At 45.2% G+C, this 17,918-nt stretch overlaps 1 protein-coding gene across 4 annotated transcripts in view; it reads right to left on the bottom strand.

Annotated features, from left to right (window-relative positions):
• Positions 1 to 11,209: 11,209 nt before the first annotated feature.
• BLVRA (biliverdin reductase A) overlaps positions 11,210 to 17,918 on the bottom strand; it is a 45,750-nt gene continuing 39,041 nt past the window's right edge. For all 4 annotated transcript variants that reach the window (XM_033193944.1, XM_033193946.1, XM_033193945.1 and 1 more), the window contains exons 7-8: positions 15,349 to 15,520; positions 11,210 to 11,575 (exon numbers count right to left, since the gene is read on the bottom strand). In XM_033193944.1, the coding sequence (XP_033049835.1) occupies positions 11,317 to 11,575; positions 15,349 to 15,520 (431 nt within the window). In that variant the 3' untranslated portion in view covers positions 11,210 to 11,316. The remainder of the gene's footprint in view (positions 11,576 to 15,348; positions 15,521 to 17,918) is intronic.

Genomic DNA, 17,918 nt, shown 5'->3' with positions numbered 1-17,918 from the left:
GGGTGGGTTCACACAGTTTGCATCTTTGGGAATTTACTAAATGGATTTTTCTTAGTGTGGTTTGAACTCCACTGGGTGGCTGTGTTTGTAGTATTATTATACAGTTTTTGCCCAAGGCAGCTGAGTCTTCCCACAGGAAGGCTGAAGTCCTTCCGCACTTTTGCTACACAGTATTGTCTAATGATTGAGGCTTTTAGGACCCAGAAGTTATCAGGGTGATTCTTTTGAGCCAGCAATTCATCAGGAACTGGGTCTGTAGGTACTAATTCTCAGGCTTCCCATGGCCATTGATCTCCCATTACAGTTCCTCCACATACATAACATGAAGTGACATTTAGAGACTGGGCTGCATGCTCAGCTAATTGCAAAAACAAATTTATTGTTTTTCCCGGAATTTCTGGTACTGGCACATTCAGTTCATCATAGAAGATTTGAAATACTGGCTCAGCAGAGCGTTTATAAACTTCTCCTCAAACCACGATATTTACTCGAGGATCCAGTCCAGTCCCATCGATTCCTAGGGTTACACACTCCCCTTTTTTCCAGCGAGGATCAAGGTGGTTGGTTATTACTAGTTTTAAGGGGTTACACTGACCACTGGTACAGGAAAGGCCACTTTTCCCTTTCTGAAGGTGGACAGGATTCTTTTCATTTTTTATCCAAGTAGCCTAAATGATACAAGACCAGTATCCACATTTATTTCCACACAGTCCTAATTCATGACAAATGTACTTATTTTCTGCCATATAGCCTTTTTCCTAATTAAGAGAACTACATTTTATTTCTAACTTATTACTATTAATGACAGCACAGGCATTAAAAAGGTGACTTGTTTGGGCACCCCTTTTTCTTTTGTTTTGGCTAACACTTTACTCATATCATTTATGTGCCCCCACCAGTCCTCAGTCCTTAATCTTATTTCAAAAACTGTGGTCATGGGAGGTTCAGATGGGTCATAATATACATCCAGTTGGTCATTTCCTGGGCTACATACCTTGTATAGAAAAGCATTATACAAACAAGTTCTTTTTAGAGTCCTGGTAAACTTATAACCTAAAATAATGAGACTGTAGCAACTTTTTGTGTTACCTGAGTGACTTGATGTATACACTGGGAATAGTCCTCAGTCTGAGGAAGGTCAATTGAAGTCCTTACTGTACAAGTTCACATTTTAAGGAAAATGAGTCCCGCAATGAGTTTTCTCATACTTTGGCTGTGCGTGGACCAGTCAGCTTCTGGGTGTGACTGGAGCAGGGCTTGTTGTCTTCTTCAGAGTCACTTTGCAGGGGATGGCAAAGCTGCTCCCTCCCATATACCGCTCACAGTCTACTGATGTTCAAGGATGGCCTCGGAGGTTGGGCCCACTAGGATAAACTGAGTCCAATACCTCTACACAGTTGTATTCAACTGGGCTCTCTGATACTGGCAGCAAGGTGGCGGGGTTTAGGGTGTTGCAAACTTTAATGGTTGTGCGGGGATTTTCACATAGCAAGCTTTGGTACTTGGTTAATCTAGCATTTGTTAGCCAATGATGTCCTCTGGTATTCCTCAGAGTTACACAGCATGGGGGGCCTTTATATTTAGGTTTTTCCCAAGGGTTAGTTTATCTGCTTCTTGTGCTAACAGGGCCATTGCTGCCAGGGCCCTTAGATATGGGGGCCAGCCTTTGGAAGTTGTTTTGAGAGATAGGCCACTGGCCTTGGCCAGGGCCCCACAGTCTGGGTTAAAACTCCAACTGCCATTTTTTCTCTTTCTGACACACAGTGTAAAGGGTTTTGTCAGGTCAAGTAGTCCCAGGGCTGGGGCCGACATTAGTTTTTCTTTTAACTCATGAAAAGCTTGTTGCTGTTGTCTGTAATAGATGTAGTTTATCCAATTTATATTTTTATTAACTGTCACCCACCAAAATATCGACTCAAATCCTGCAGCTATTTGATTTCAAGTTTTAAATTGATCTGGTATTCCCTGTGGTACTCTAATTGCATCTAAATAGACGTGAGAGTCGAAAGACCCATAAAGGGCTTCTCGCTTTACGATGTCTTATTTTTCCTCCCTCTGGTTGATGAAATGCCAGGGTGAAAGGGATAGCCAATTGGACTAAAGCACAAGTGCCACTCCAGTTATTCAGCAGAGTGCCCAGTAAAGGTCCACCACAATACCACCACACATCCGCTCGGGGATGAACAAGGGCTGACTGATTGATAAGCTCTTGAAAATTCTTAAGCTCACTGTATCCCTTCAGGTCTCCAAGGAATGCTGAGTTTCCTCCCTGTCGTGAGAGACACGAAGTAAACTTAGTGTTGGGAGATGGAGGTTGGATGGCCCTTTGGGGCTGACCTGCAGGGTGCCAGACTTTGGGATATAACAGAGAGAGCTTGGCATGACTTATTACTCCAGGCTGTAGAATCCTGGAAAAGAGCTACCATGCAGCCCACACCTGCTTGACTAGAGGACCACCTTAGTAGAAAGGGGACAGTCTGGGCCTCTGGCCTGCCATGTGCACAAGCATAACAATTGCTTTTGTTTAACATGTGGATGGAATATTTGATCCATTCCAACCTGGCATTTGCATCTTGGTATCCTGTCTTAATTGCCAAAGTTTGTTTTAAGTCTTTAACTTCTATGATTCTTTAGTACAATGAATGTATTATTTTAGGAAATTACAACAACCAGTTGGGGCAGTCCATCCTTGATCTTTAGTGGTCCACAGAATGTTGGACCAATTACGGCATAAAAACTCTACAATGGGGAGCAAGACTCCTGGTTGACACTGCAATCTTTATTGAAATTTCCCTGGATTAAATTGCTTTAATTTACTAATGCCCAGTCTGAGGAGAGTCAGGAGGGCCAGAGGTACTTTTCTGAAGTAGAGAGCTGTCTTTGACTTGGCAAGACCCCACAGGGTATAACAAGACACGCATTAAATGCAATCGTTTGAGGCAAAATTGACTTGGTTATGTTAATAACTAGATAGTCAGCAATAGAGTGAGGAAAGAAGAAAGACTAACAGAATAGATGAAAGAGAGTTAAATTTTTCTTAACTTTAGTTTGGTAGGGTTTTCCCCTGGGACTATGGCACAAAACTCTGGAGGGGGTGGCGCTTTCTTGACTCGGTTGTGATGAGTCCATCCTTTCTTCGCTATATGAACAGCAGTCTCCGTGGTTAGCAGCACAAGGTAGGGTCCTCCCTAGGCTGGCTCAAGTTTCCTTTCTTTTCACCCTTTGATGGGACTGTGATCTTCAGGCTGGTGCTGGTTTACCAGAAATTCTAGGGGTGGTACCTGTGCTAAAAGACTTTTAGTTTTGAGGGAAAGGGAAGTGGAAGATAAACCAAGTATATAATTTCTAAGAAATTGATCTTTTGTTTTAAATGTGGGGACATTGTTTTGTTTTTTCTAAGACCACCAGATCGGGCGCAAAGGAACCAGCGACTAGGCAAGGGTAGGAGCAAAACTGCAAGTTTATTTTGGTCACCTAGCTTCAGGGGAAGAAGGTGGGTAAGGAGAGGTCTGTTGGCCTCCGGCAAATGAGGCCCACAGAGTTCTCCGTGCTGCTCTCGGAGGGAGTTCCGACAGTCCCGACCGCAGTGGGGAAGCTGGGAAGTCCGCGCGTAGCACTCGTCCGGAGCGGCTTTTCTGGGAGTGGGAGGGCGATAGGCGGGGCACGGGCGTGTCCGGGGGCGTTCCGCAGGTGCGACCAGGTAAATCTTGGTCTCTTCAGATTGACGTCACCTGGCGCATGCCCAGTTGGTCTGCACCTTCCCAGGCGTCGGCTGCATTTTCACGCGCGCGGGAAAAGTTGGGCGGATGAAAAACCCGGAAGTGCGCCATCTTGCCTCCGTTCGTCCAAACAGACATCAGCAGTGGACTTATAGTCCTTGGTGCCCTTCTACTGAGAAATTTCCTTTAGCACCTATTTTTATTAGTTTTTGGACCAAAGAAGCCAAATACTATTTTATATTTGACAATGCTTCCTGTATGGTTTTTATACCAAATAAACTAAATTTAACCTTTATATTAGTGTGTTAGTTTTAATAAAACTTTGTGTACATATTTATTCAGTTTTTAATGTCGGACCATAAGGTAAGATTTTTATAGACTCTTTTTAACCTTTTATAATCTTTGTTAAAGAGCAGGTCAGTGCTTTAAGAAAAATCTGTTGTGTTTTTACTTTAATGTCCAGTTCACAGAAAAACTGGATGATACCCCTTTAACTTTAGCTAATATGTTTACACACAACATTTTCTTTACAACTAATGTTTTAAAACTTGCTTAAACCTTTAAAACAATAATTTTTAACCTTTTAATGTAGGTAAAAATTTACATTCTTATGCCTCCTTATAATCCTTCTACCAAGGTATATTTTACTTTCCTTATACACCTTGCATATAAACTGGTTTTTTGTTTTTTTTCCCCAATAGTTTTACATTCTGGGGGCCTAGTTACTTTTAAATTATACAACATTTCTTGCATAAATTCTTTTTTTTGAGATGGAGTCTTGCTCTGTCGCCCGGGCTGGAGTGCAGTGGCCGGATCTCAGCTCACTGCAAGCTCCGCCTCCCGGATTTATGCCATTCTCCTGCCTCAGCCTCCCGAGTAGCTGGGACTACAGGCGCCAGCCACCTCGCCCGGCTAGCTTTTTGTATTTTTTTAGTGGAGACGGGGTTTCACCGTGTTAGCCAGGATGGTCTCAAACTCCTGACCTCGTGATCCGCCCGTCTCGGCCTCCCAAAGTGCTGGGATTACAGGCTTGAGCCACCGCGCCCGGCCAAATTCTTTTTTTTATAACATTTTTCTCTTTCACAACTTACGCAGACAATTCTTCGACATGCCTCAACTTTTTGATTTATTACATACATTTCTTTTTTTAAACAACCAGTTAATTTATTTCAGTACAAGAATTTATCATATAACACTTTTTTTACATCAATTCTGCCCCCGCCTTTTTTTTTCGAAGATGATAACCATTCTTTTCCAAAGCGAACTTCCTTTATGTCTGTGGACTAGACTGTCTAAGGCCACAAGATTAGAAGTTACTATAATACATGTTACACTGTTAACTTTTGGCAAGCTTTACTTTTGTTGAAAACCTTTTAAGTTTGGGATTTTAATTATCCTTTGCTATTAATAAGAACTTGTTTTGTCCAAATTAACTTCGAACTGGTATAGATGGCTTTATTTTTTTTTCCTTTAATTACCTGGGAGGAACCATCCTTCATCCTGCCCTGAAGGGAGTTCCTCCTAGGTCTGCTGGGACCTTTGTATGGTAATTAAGATTTAGGAAAACTTCTGGGTTAAGGGAATTTTCAGTGGTTGACGTTAAATCATCCTTTTTTTTTTTTTGACTTAGGATAGTTCTGAACTGTTGAGGTACGCTCACAACGAGGTTTCCTCTAAAAACTATTTTTCTACTTTCTTCTGCTAGGAAAGCAGTTGCCGCTACAGATTAAATGCATTTGAGCCACCTACTACTGGGTTAAGGATTTTTTATAGGAAAGCTATGGGTTGTAAGTGGCCTTAGTGCTTTTGGGCTACGCCCTTGTTTACACTGACAACAAGGTGGTATTGGAGTGTTATAGGGTCATGGAGAAGACCTTCAATTATCAATTATAGGTTTTTAATGTACCATGGTTTTTAAAGGAATAGGGTGCACTGATTTCTCTTTACTATTTCTATCTCTCTCTTTCTCTGACTTTGTCTCTTTCTCTCTCTCTTTGACTCCCTCTTTGTCTGTCTCTTCCTGTCTGTCTCTCTCTTTCTCTCTCTCTCTGACTCCCTCTTTGTCTCTCTTTCTCTCTGTCTCTCTTTCCCCTCTCTCTCTTTCTCTCCCCGCTACTTTCCTCTCTGCTGTTCTTTCCCTGCCTCTGCCAGCCATGTATGCTACTGTTCGCCCCTCTCCTTCCCCTTCCCCTAGGGGAGGGACCAGCAGGAGTGCAGCTACTCTTTCTTCCCCTGAAAAGAGGATGCCCAAGATGGACATTAACTCAATCCAAGTTTATAACTGAGGTCCTATGATTTGGTCAATTTGGTCTGCCACTCCGTAAGGGTCATCTAGTAGCGGTTTAAGCTCCTTTTTAAAATTCTAGCCTTCTGAACTTGTTAAGGGAGCGTTTACAAAGCCAATGCCGCCCCACCCCCCTTGTGGTACCTCTTTCAAAGGGAAGAGGGTCAGGACTGAACCCTTAGATACGGAGGGAAATGGGAAATTCTGAATATCCTTTTTTACATTGTTCTGCCTCACACTGGAGTCCTTTTAGAGAGGGGTATTTAGGTTGGGAGGGAACAGGCTGGTGGGACGGTAATTCCCAAGAGTCAGGGTTATAAGGAGGAGGGATAACGTGAGTGGAGGGAGGGATTTGGAACAGGATCTGAGGCAGTAGTGGCTGTCTGAGGGGAAAGACTGGGGACACTGAACGGGAAAAGATAGTCTAGGGGATCCTGTGCGCTGGAATTTTTAGGCATGAGAACTGGCTCTCTGACTTTTCATTTTAAGGTGCCAAATTGGGTTCTTCCCTATTTGTTTTTAAGGGCAAAAGGAGAGCAGGTCCTTGCCTCCAGCAAAGGGCATAGCCTAATTCTTCTTGAGATACTGGACTTTTATCATTAACATATCGGATTAGAAGCTGACACATTACATCCTCATTTGACCCCAACTTTGGCCAGAAGATCAAGGATTTGAGGGTGGGTCCCTGAGTCTGTTATGCCCAGACCGTTTATTCCCCGAAGAAGACCACCAGAGTCCAGAGTCAAAGCCAAGCGGCAAGGATCTTTACTGCAAGTTCGAACTTGGTCCCTCTGTTCCACAACATACAAGAGGGCCCCGAACAATGCATGCGCTTGCTTTTTATAGCCTGATGTAAATAGGACTTGTAAGGTTACAGAGGAACAAGGGAATTCTTTAGGTTACAGCATTACAATTGGTTAACATATTAAGTTATACATTTAGCGGTGATCTATTGGTTCCTGTGCTTTCAGTAAAACTACAAACGGCTGTGTCGTTATCAGGGATTTTTCCAGGTGGTGTTTTTCTAAAGTTGAGATATATGGTGGGACGTGTTTGCACTGGGCTCAGGAAGTTGAGAGATATGAGAGATATATGTTGTTTGTACTGGGCCCAGGAAATTGAGAGATATATGTTGTTTGTACTGGGCCCAGGACTGAGGAATGTGCCTGATTTCTTTCAAGTCCAAATAAAACAGCAATATTTTTTATCATTTGTTGCTTTTTCCTATGTTTAGTCCTTTCATTATCCTTCCAGTATTTTAACATGAGACCTAGGGGGCTACCCAGGGGGATATCTTTGTTACCATCTTTATTTCTCTTGCTCCCTGTCTTGCTTGGGGTATTTCCCATCTTGATGGTTTTGGGGTAAGGTTCAAGGTTCAATTTCCCTTACTGGAAACTTCCTGCCTTTTGGGGTGAGGCTCAGTTTCCCCTACTGGAAATTTCTTGCCTTTTGGGGTGAGGCTCAATTTCCCCCACTGGAAATTTCTTGCCTTTTCTACTACTGGGGTTTGTGTGAGGTTCAACACCCCCCCCCACAATGGGGATGTCTTGCCTCTTTTTAACCTCTATGCCTCCCTGACCAAGGAGTACTTCATTGCCCCCTCCCCCGACCCCTCCCGCGGCTTTCTTACCTTGGCCCCGACCACCAAGGAAATACTTTACTGGTTCCCATAGTATCTTTTCCTTGGTCCATGCACAGACTTGCATGGCCGTTATGGAGGATCTTTTAAGCTACCTTGCTGGCCAGTTTCTTTCCACGTTGCTGAGAGCTCTGGTTATTCGTTGCACTGGGTGGGTCCTAATTTCTCACCCTTGAGGCCACCACAAAGGGGTGGAGCGTGCCTCCTCATGGGAGAGGAGCTGAGACCACCCCTGGAGGGGAATGTAATCACAGGCAAGCCCCCAAATTGTTGTAAGTGAAATTTTGGTGCCGCAAAAGAAATAGCACTAGAATATAACATTTTCTTTTTAATTCTCAGCAAGTCAATGTACTCCTATAGAAGGGTGCGCCCTTACAGATGGAGCAATGGTGAGCACACACTCAGACAAGGGAGGGGAAGGGGGTCTTATCCCTGATGCACATGGCCCCTGCTGCTGTCTCATTCCCCTCTTGGCTAGGGTTAGACCACACAGGCTAAATTTACTCCAGTTGGCTAAAGAGAGTGACGGGGGTGAGTGGTTTGGTGGGAAAAATGGTTATGGCAGAGCAGGAACTTGGAATGAGTCAGGGTGGAGCAGGTAATGGGAATGAGTCGGGGTGGAACAGGTAATTGAAAAAGGTTGCTTTACAAGGAAGTTAAGTTTAAAAGTAGAAGGCAAAGAATTGAACATACTGACACTGATTCTTTGAAGAGAAATTTAGAACTCATATCTAACAGACTGATGGCTGTGGCATAGCCTCTGTCCTTTTTCCTATCTATCGGAGGAGGAGGCTTAGGTCAGACCTCCGTTTCCTGTTATTTTGACCTGGTGATATTGGGGTTGGGGGAAGAGGAGGTGATAAGGCAGGTGACATTTTCTCCTCCTTCCTCTTTTTAGGCTCTTCTGTGTGTAACTGAGCCAGGGCTGCTCTAATTAAAGCCCATAACATTAAAGATTTTACTGGGACTTGATGCCTTTGCACCTGATGTTGTTGAAGATTTCTCCCCACTTGTTCCCAGAGTTCTACATCTACATTCCTTCCTCTGGGAACCATGGACTTTGTACTCTGTTACTGACCACGTTAGTTTTTAATTCCTTCAACAACGGAAATTCTAGTGTGGTGTGTTTGTGAATAAACTGCTGTGGATGATTTGGATCAGGCCTTACGGAAATAGGAAAAGCGCAAGGTCCTAGGGGCTCTCCAGGTGTGACAGCAGAGCGTGAAATTCTTGTATTGGGGTTTCTATTTCTGCTACCAAAGGAGGCGGTACGGATGTTTCCGCAATTGGAGGAGGCCAATTTGTATCCTCCCTCTCCTGTTTTTTATTTTCAGTTGGAGCTGTTGGTGGGACAACAGATTCTTTCAGATTTTTAGATTCAGCCTGCTGTCCCACAGAATAATGAGGAGATAATGGTAGAAGTACAGTACGAACTAAACTCTAAGTGGAGAAAACAGAAGAATCAACTAAGACCTTTTTGATGGGCCTGTTTTAATCCTTCTCCTGCTTTGTCCCAATTTTCCACATCAAGAGTGCCTGCCTGTGGAAACCACGGGTTATGCGTAATAACCTTTTATGGCTCCTGCAGGAGGTTAGTTTGTGTCTGCAAATTAACCTGAACTCCAGACTGTCTCAACAGAACTTTAAGCAACTGAACATAACATTTTTCTTCAATAGACAAATTCTTCCTCTTATTACCCTGATTCAGAAAACTTCCTATTTCCAGTATTTCTTTAAAGCACTGCTCCCAGTACCTCTTTATGGCACAGATCAGTACCTCTTTAGGGCACTGACCTTCTATCTGCTGCTGCAGACTCGTTTCGGGGTCCCCATTCGCCTTGTCAATTTCAGTTCCTCTGCTCCAGCAGAACTTCTTCATTCATGTCCTTGAAGTCCTGTGTTTTCAGATGCCACTATGCAGAGCACCTGATCCTGTTGCTGTTTGGGGCGCCACTTGTAATCTGCATAGACCTTGGGGGAACTGAACAAAGGGGGGCGAATGTGGGAACAAAAGACAAGAGACAAGAGTGTATTTGGAAGAAGGGTTCAGGGGCATCTTGCCTCTAGTGGACAAGGGCCCTGAGCTTTACACAGCCCTCTGTATTTATTAGACGAAAGAGATAAAGTGGGAGGATGGTTGTCCGGTAATTGTCGGTCAGTTGTTTGGTTCACAGCAGGCTTGCGGCACTGCATCCTTTGAATAATAGGCACTAGATTTCCAGGAGCCTGGCGCCAGGGAGTGATGTCCCTCAGCAAACCTTTTGGTGGCAAGGCAGTGTGAGTTTGCCCACATCCTGCATTCATGATAAACAGTTTGCTGTTTGATCATATAGCCTCCAGCGGAATGCTGAGTTGGTTACATCCCACCGGCCTTTGGCTCCCTGCAGAGTAACTCTGTCTTAGGATAACTCTTAGGCTCCACCTTAGGGTAACTCTGTCTTAGGCTCTTAGGGTAACTCTGTCTTAGGTTAACTCTTAGGCTCTATCTTAGGGTAACTGCCCTGTCTTAGGGTAACTCAATTCATCACAGCTGCAGGTCATCTACTTGCAGAGGAGGCGGCTGCCTCAGTCATCTGCCACGTGGACAAGCTCGGGTGCATCCCAAGGATATCGGTTCAGAGGGAGAGGGTGGCTGGGTGTCATGTGCTTAGTCCCTCTTCCAGCTTCACCAGACAGGCACTGTGTCACTGCTGCCACAGGGAGAGGGGCTGAGGGGCAAAGGGCACCGCTGTGTTGACTCTTGCCTGGAGACACAAGGCCCTCCTGGAGGATCCCCCAACACTTAGGAGCATTAGTACAGTGGGATTAAGGGCTTTTTTTTTCTTCAAATTTGACAGAGGGACAGATTGCTGAGGAATACATTTGGATTATTTCCTTCTGTGACACTCTGAAAGATCTGTGACTGGGGCATGGGGTGCCACTTTCAGAGGCAGAAGTGCTCAGGAAATGCCACAGTGGCACATGGCCTGTGTGGGCTCCAGCAGCAGCAGCAACCCCCAGGATAGAGAGGGCAGCTGAGAACACAAGAGTAGAAAGGCAGTGGCTCCATCATCTCAGAGGGTTCTGTTCAAACAACATTTTCTAGTATACAGTGAAAAGAGACCTGGTGCCAGGCATGGTGGCTCATGCCTGTAATCCCAGCACTTTGGGAGGCGCTGAGGCAGGTGGATTACCTGAGGTTGGGAGTTCGAGTGAGACCAGCCTGGCCAATGTGGCAAAACCTCATCTCTACTAAAAATACAAACATTAGCCAGGCGTGGTGGCATGTGCCTGTAATCCTCAGCTCCTTGGGAGGCTGAGGCAGGAGAACTGCTTGAACCCAGGACGTGGAAGCTGCAGTGAACCGAGATGGTGCCACTACACTCAGCCTGGGTGACAGAGTGAGACTACGTCTGAAAAAAAAAAAAGTCTGCTAGTACCCATCTCATAGGGCTGTTAGGAGGAGTAAGTGAAATCAGACTTACAAAGCATTTAGTTCAGCTCAATCAACGAGTTCATTCTCGCCTTGTCCCCACTGCATAGTCCCTAACCCCAAATATCCCAACACAGCTCATAACAGTAAGATTCTTGTTTCCCCAACACGTTTAATTGTAAGAATAGAGATAATGGTCAACTCTTGAGAAGAACCAAACTCTGGTGCCATCTTGGAAGTGCTGCATCACCTCCTTTTCTTACTTCCTTGAACAGCAATACTTCTGGATTTCTTCTGCAAGCCCCAGGCAGTGCAGGATGCGTTTCTTTTCAGCAGCCAGTTCCTTCTCAGAGAACTGGCCCAAGAGTTTCTGGACAAATATATTTTGATCTTTCAGAAATATGTTCTTATTCACTCCTACATTTGGCACATTCTCCAGGGACCCAGACTTGAAATGGAAGCTTAAATATCTGTTTCGTTTTAGACCAGGCCCTTTTTCTTCAATCCATGACAGTGGACTGCAAAGACAGAAGACAAAAGAATCATGTTAGAGATTACATAAGAACACAAGTGGGTGCTTGCTGGCACCAGACTGCCTGGTAACAGGTCCTTGTCAGGTACCCATCCTCCTTGCAGTCACCAGCCTCCCAGAGGCTGTGGGTGAATGTGTCAACCTCACAACCAAAAAGTCTTTCATTTAATTTGCCATCAAGCAGGGGAATTCTTTCAGTGACTTTTTTTTTTCTTTTTTTTCTGGGATGGAGCCTTGTTCTGTCGCCCAGGCTGGAGTACAGTGGTGCAGTCTTGACTCACTACAACCTCTGCCTTCTGGGTTCAAGCAATTTTCCTGCCTCAGCCTCCCAAGTAGCTGGGAATACAGGCACCTGCCACCACGTCTGGCTACTTTTAAAAAAATATTTTTAGTAGAAATGGGGTTTTGCCACGTCAGCCAGGCTAGTCTTGAATTCCTGACCTCAGGTAACCCACCTGCCTTGGCCTCCCAAATTGCTGGGATTACAGGCGTGAGCCACCGCGCCTGGCCTCCTATGACTAGTTTTAAAAGCTCATAGTACAGTCTAGCAAATGTTCTAGGAGATGGTAACAAAGATTAATTTTTTTTTTTTTTTTTTTTGAGACGGAGTCTCGCTCTGTCGCCCAGGCTGGAGTGCAGTGGCCGGATCTCAGCTCACTGCAAGCTCCGCCTCCCGGGTTTACGCCATTCTCCTGCCTCAGCCTCCCGAGTAGCTGGGACTATAGGCGCCTGCCACCCTCGCCCGGCTAGTTTTTTGTATTTTTTAGTAGAGACGGGGTTTCACCGTGTTAGCCAGGATGGTCTCGATCTCCTGACCTTGTGATCCACCCGTCTCGGCCTCCCAAAGTGCTAGGATTACAGGCTTGAGCCACCGCGCCCGGCCACAAAGATTAATTTTAATGCAATTTATTCAGTGCTTTATTTTGACACTGAATAAAAATAAACGAGGTATTCTACATAGTCTTCCTAAGAAAATTTCTCATGTCCTTTTTTGTTTTTTGAGATGTTTGCTCTTGTTGCCCAGGCTGGAGTGCAGTGGTGTAGTCTCGGCTCACTGCAACCTTTTCCTCCAGGTTCAAGCGATTCTCCTGCCTCAGGCTCCCCAGTAGCTGGGTTTACAGGCACCATGCTTGGCTAATTTTTGTATTTTTAGTAGAGATGAGGTTTCACCATGTTGGCCAGGCTGGTCTTGAACTCTTGACTGCAGGTGATCCAACTGCCTTAGCCTCCCAAAGTGCTGGGATTACAGGCGTGAGCCACCGTTTCCGGCCTCTCGTGTCCTTATAAATAATATGGAATCTTGGGATTTGAGGGAATGCAGAATGTCAAGATCTTTCTTGTACCTCAATTTCCTTACTAGTAAAAATAAGTAATGGTAATAAGTATACAGCTTTACCTATCCTGCTGTGACACTGTGAGATAAAAATGCAATTTGTGGCCAGGCGTGGAGGCTGATGTGGGTGGATCGTTTGAGCCCAGGAGTTTGAGACTGGCCTAGACAATATGGCAAAAATCCATCTTACCCAAAAATACGAAAATCAGCCAGTCTTATAACCTGGTCTCAAAATAAATAAATAAGTAGATAAAAAATTTTTTTAAAATGCAGTTTGGGACATGGAAAGTACTATGATTTTAAGAAGTTATTATTATATTATATTAACTGCTCTCTGTCCCAACCCCTCATCTGATACTTGCCTCTCCTGTGCAAAAATGAGAGTCAGGGCCGGGTGCAGTGGCTCACGTGTGTAATCCCAGCATTTTGAGAGGCCAAGGCGAGCAAATCACTTGAAGTCAGGAGTTTGAGACCATCCGGGCCAACAGGGTGAAACCTCATCTCTACTAAACAATACAAAAATGAGCCAGGCATGGTGGCAGGCGCCTGTAATCCCAGCTACTCGGGAGGCTGAGGCAAGAGAATTGCTTGAACCTGGGAGGTGGAGGTTGCAGTGAGCTGAGATCGCACCACCGCACTCTAGCCTGGGTGACAGAGCGAGACTCTGTCTCATTATTAAAAAAAAAAAAAAAAGAGAGAGAGTCAGCTTCTGCCTCCCCCCACATCTTGCTTCCTCATTGACTCCTACTCAACTTCAAGACCAAACAAGGCACTTCCTCTCGTCAGAAGCATGAGCTGACCTAGTACAGGTTCCCCTTTCCTCTGCTCCTACAGCACCCTACAGTATCTTTACCTCTAATTACAGGGTACTACAATTGTCTGTGTACAGGTCTGACCATGGCTGCAATCCTAACACTCACATGGCCACACTAGAGCCTGGGCCACCACTGTCGGTCATTCCATAGGCAGCACTACTGAGTTCCATGTGCTTTCCCTTCATCTGCAAGGCCTCTCTGCCTTTTCCTAGCGAAGAAGAAACTCCTCAAAATGGACTAGATCAGGCTTCATTCAGGGACTCAAATTCTTTTTTCTTTTTAAAATACCCAACATCTGCTTCTTTTACTACCACCTCTCTGGAAAGGCATCTAGAAACACTCTAAATTCCTTACTGTTCTAAATAATTTACAGAGCCCAGGTGCTTTGGGAGGAAAATTATGAATGTGTTTTTGTTAAAATAGACTTGGTATCAGAAATAAGTCAGAACGTTTTGGGAACAGTGTGACAGGGTGACGGGATGCTGAAGCTGAAGCACAGAACCTCACACTCTGGCTCCACCGAGGGGTGAATGTGTGGCCCTGCAGGGAACACGTACAGTGTTAATGGCAGAGTCTAGGTGGACGGGTGTTTACTGAAAAATTCTTTCAACTTCACAATATGCCTGAAAACTTTCATAGAAAACACTGGAAAAAAATCAGGTCACAGAGTTAACATAATTTCTTTTTCTTTCTTTCTTTTTTTTTTTTTTTCAAGAAGGAGTCTTGCTCTGTTGTCCAGGCTGAAATGCAGTGGCCTGATTTCAGCTCACTGCAGCCTCTGCCTCCCAGGTTCAAGCAGTTCTGCCTCAGCCTGCCAAGTAGCTGGGACTACAGGCATGCACCAACACACCCGGTTAGTTTTTGCATTTTTAGTAGAGACGGGGTTTCACCATGTTGGCCAGGCTGGTCTCAAATTCCTGACCTCAGGTGATAAACCACCACCCTTGGCCTCCCCAAGTGCTCTGCCCTGAGCCACCATGCCCAGCCAAGTTAACGTAATTTCCACTACTAAATCTGCTATGAATTACTTGTGTGACTTAGGCAACCTGCTGGCATTCTGTAAGCCTCTGTCTACTGACTGGCAGATGGGATTATGTTTGCCTTCTTTTTTTTTTTTTTTTGAGACGGAGTCTCGCTCTGTCGCCCAGGCTGGAGTGCAGTGGCCGGATCTCAGCTCACTGCAAGCTCCGTCTCCCGGGTTTACGCCATTCTCCTGCCTCAGCCTCCCGAGTAGCTGGGACTACAGGCACCCGCCACCTCGCCTGGCTAGTTTTTTGTATTTTTTAGTAGAGACGGGGTTTCACCGTGTTAGCCAGGATGGTCTCGATCTCCTGACCTGGTGATCCACCCGTCTCGGCCTCCCAAAGTGCTGGGATTACAGGCTTGAGCCACCGCGCCCGGCCTATGCTTGCCTTCTTTACCCCACAGGGCTGCTGAGAGGATGAGATGAGGCAACACAAGTGTGATCTCAGCACTCCATCTGCAGAAGTAGACAGCCTTTCTGGAGCTGGGAGTGAGGGTCTAGCCCCTCGGGGCTCCCTTTGGATCATACTTGCGAATGTACTAGGATGTCCTTAAATTTCCTCCTCCTCATGGCTTCTCATGACTTACCTTTTCTTCTCTGTCTCCAGACACACTGTCATTTTCATATACTGATCTTCCTTTCGCTCTTCCAAAGTGGCAGACACAAGAGAAAGCTCTCCAAAGAGGGAGACCAGCCAGGTCAGGCGAGAGATGCCACTGAATGCAGGGAAGCCAAACCGCTCTTCTTCCAATGGGCCAGCTGTGGGAAATCACAAATGTTGTGGGAACTGGGAAGCAAGAATGCCAGGTGGAGAAGGGGACCCTGGGCCGGGGCTGGCGGGGATGTGAAAAGGTGTGGCTGAGTGATCAGCACAATGGGACCTTGCCTTATGTGGTAGGCGGGCAAGGTGATTAATGATACTGATGAAGGCCGGGCGCGGTGGCTCAAGCCTGTAATCCCAGCACTTTGGGAGGCCGAGACGGGCGGATCACGAGGTCAGGAGATCGAGACCATCCTGGCTAACACGGTGAAACCCCGTCTCTACTAAAAAATACAAAAAACTAGCCAGGCAAGGTGGCGGGCGCCTGTAGTCCCAGCTACTCGGGAGGCTGAGGCAGGAGAATGGCGTAAACCCGGGAGGCGGAGCTTGCAGTGAGCTGAGATCCGGCCACTGCACTCCAGCCCAGGCGACAGAGCGAGACCCCGTCTCAAAACAAAAAAAAAAAAAAAAAAAGATACTGATGAAAACTCAGGTGGCTGAATTTAAACTCTATGATAAAAGCACCTCTGTCTTTTCCTGTTTATTAAATTCAGTTTTAGTAAAACATTATACTGGAAACAGCAGTCAATCCAGCCAAACAGGATAATAAAAAAGTTTCAGGATTCTAATATATATATCTATGTACACATATGTAGATACACATACATACACACACACACACACAAAACACATACCTACATATACATACATATATATCCTTTTTAATTAATGATTTAAAGTAGTCTGGTAAAAGTAGAAGAATCAAGATATTTTAGCCCCACAAGCCTGTATTCTTATAACTACCCAATGTGTAAGTGGCAATAGGTGTGTAGGTATGGAAAAAATGGTAATACCTTTGAGCTATTTCAGTATCAAGAAAATTGATACAGGCCGGGCGCGGTGGCTCAAGCCTGTAATCCCAGCACTTTGGGAGGCCGAGACGGGCGGATCACGAGGTCAGGAGATCGAGACCATCCTGGCTAACACGGTGAAACCCTGTCTCTACTAAAAATACAAAAAATTAGCCGGGTGAGGTGGCAGGCGCCTGTAGTCCCAGCTACTCGGGAGGCTGAGGCAGGAGAATGGCCTAAACCCGGGAGGCGGAGCTTGCAGTGAGCTGAGATCCGGCCACAGCACTCCAGCCTGGGCGACAGAGCGAGACTCCGTCTCAAAAAAAAAAAAAAAAAAAAAAAAAAGAAAATTGATACAATGTTAAATGTTTTCTTAGTCTTCCTAATCTTGTGAACAAAAAAGTATACTCAAAAGAGTACTGGGACCAGGCATGGTAGCTCATGCCTGTAGTCCCAGCGCTTTGGAAGACCAAGGTGAGTGGATCACTTGAGGTCAGGAGTTCGAGACTAGCCTGGCCAACATGGCAAACCCCATCTCTACTAAAAAAAAATACAAAAATTACCCAGGCATGGTGACAGGTACTGGTAACAGCTGCTCGGGAGACTGAGGCAGGAGAATCACTTGAGCCTGGGCGGTGGAGGTTGCAGTAAGCCTAAAAAGGCCGAGTACAGTAGCTCATGCCTATAATACCAGCACTTTGGGATGCCAAGGCTGGCAGATAGCTTGTGCCCAGGAGTTCAGGACCAGCCTAGGCAACATAGTGAGACTCTGTCTCTACAAAAAACACACACAAAATTAGGCAGGTGTGGTGGTGCACACCTGCTGCCCCAGCTACTCAGGAGGCTAAGGTGGGAGGATCATCTGGGCCTGAGGAGTTCGAGGCTGCAGTGAGCCATAATTGTACCACTGCATTCCAGCCTGGATGACAGAGTGACACCCTATCTCAAAAAATATATATATAAATATAAAAAAGAGTATTGGTGTGAGAAATCCATTTGGTCGAGATACTGCTCCCGTCTGCCTCCAGCCAAAATCTTAAACATAACCTAAGTTTAAAAGACTTCATATCTGTTACATTACATTATAAACAAAACATTTCTTATGGCCTTGATATTCACTGAAAACAATGACTGATAACAATGAGTATATTCTTAAAAAGTAATGTTATATATAAATCCAAACAAAAATTAAAATTTTCATAGACAATATGGTTTGAAATCACTGGGGCCTAAGTATCAAACTTACAAAATAAAAAGACTTCCCCAGGGCTGGTTACTGTCTGCTCTAGTTCTTTTTTGTTTTTTTTTTTGTTTGTTTGTTTGTTTTTGAGACTGAGTCTCGTTGTCACCTAGGCTGTGCAGTGGCGTGATCTCGGCTCACTACAACCTCTGTCTCCTGGGTTAAAGCGATTTTCTTGCCTCAGCCTTTCAAGTAGCTGAGATTACAGGTGCATGCCACCATGCCCGACTAATTTTTGTATGTTTTTAGTAAAGATGGTGTTTCACCATGTTGGTCAGACTGGTCTCGAACTCCTGACCTCAGGTG

Source organism: Trachypithecus francoisi, unplaced genomic scaffold (assembly GCF_009764315.1).
Source record: "Trachypithecus francoisi isolate TF-2019V2 unplaced genomic scaffold, Tfra_2.0 Lachesis_group4, whole genome shotgun sequence".
Taxonomy (NCBI): domain Eukaryota; kingdom Metazoa; phylum Chordata; class Mammalia; order Primates; family Cercopithecidae; genus Trachypithecus; species Trachypithecus francoisi.
Note: the sequence above shows the minus strand (reverse complement) of the source record. Positions and strands in the feature narration are given on the sequence as shown.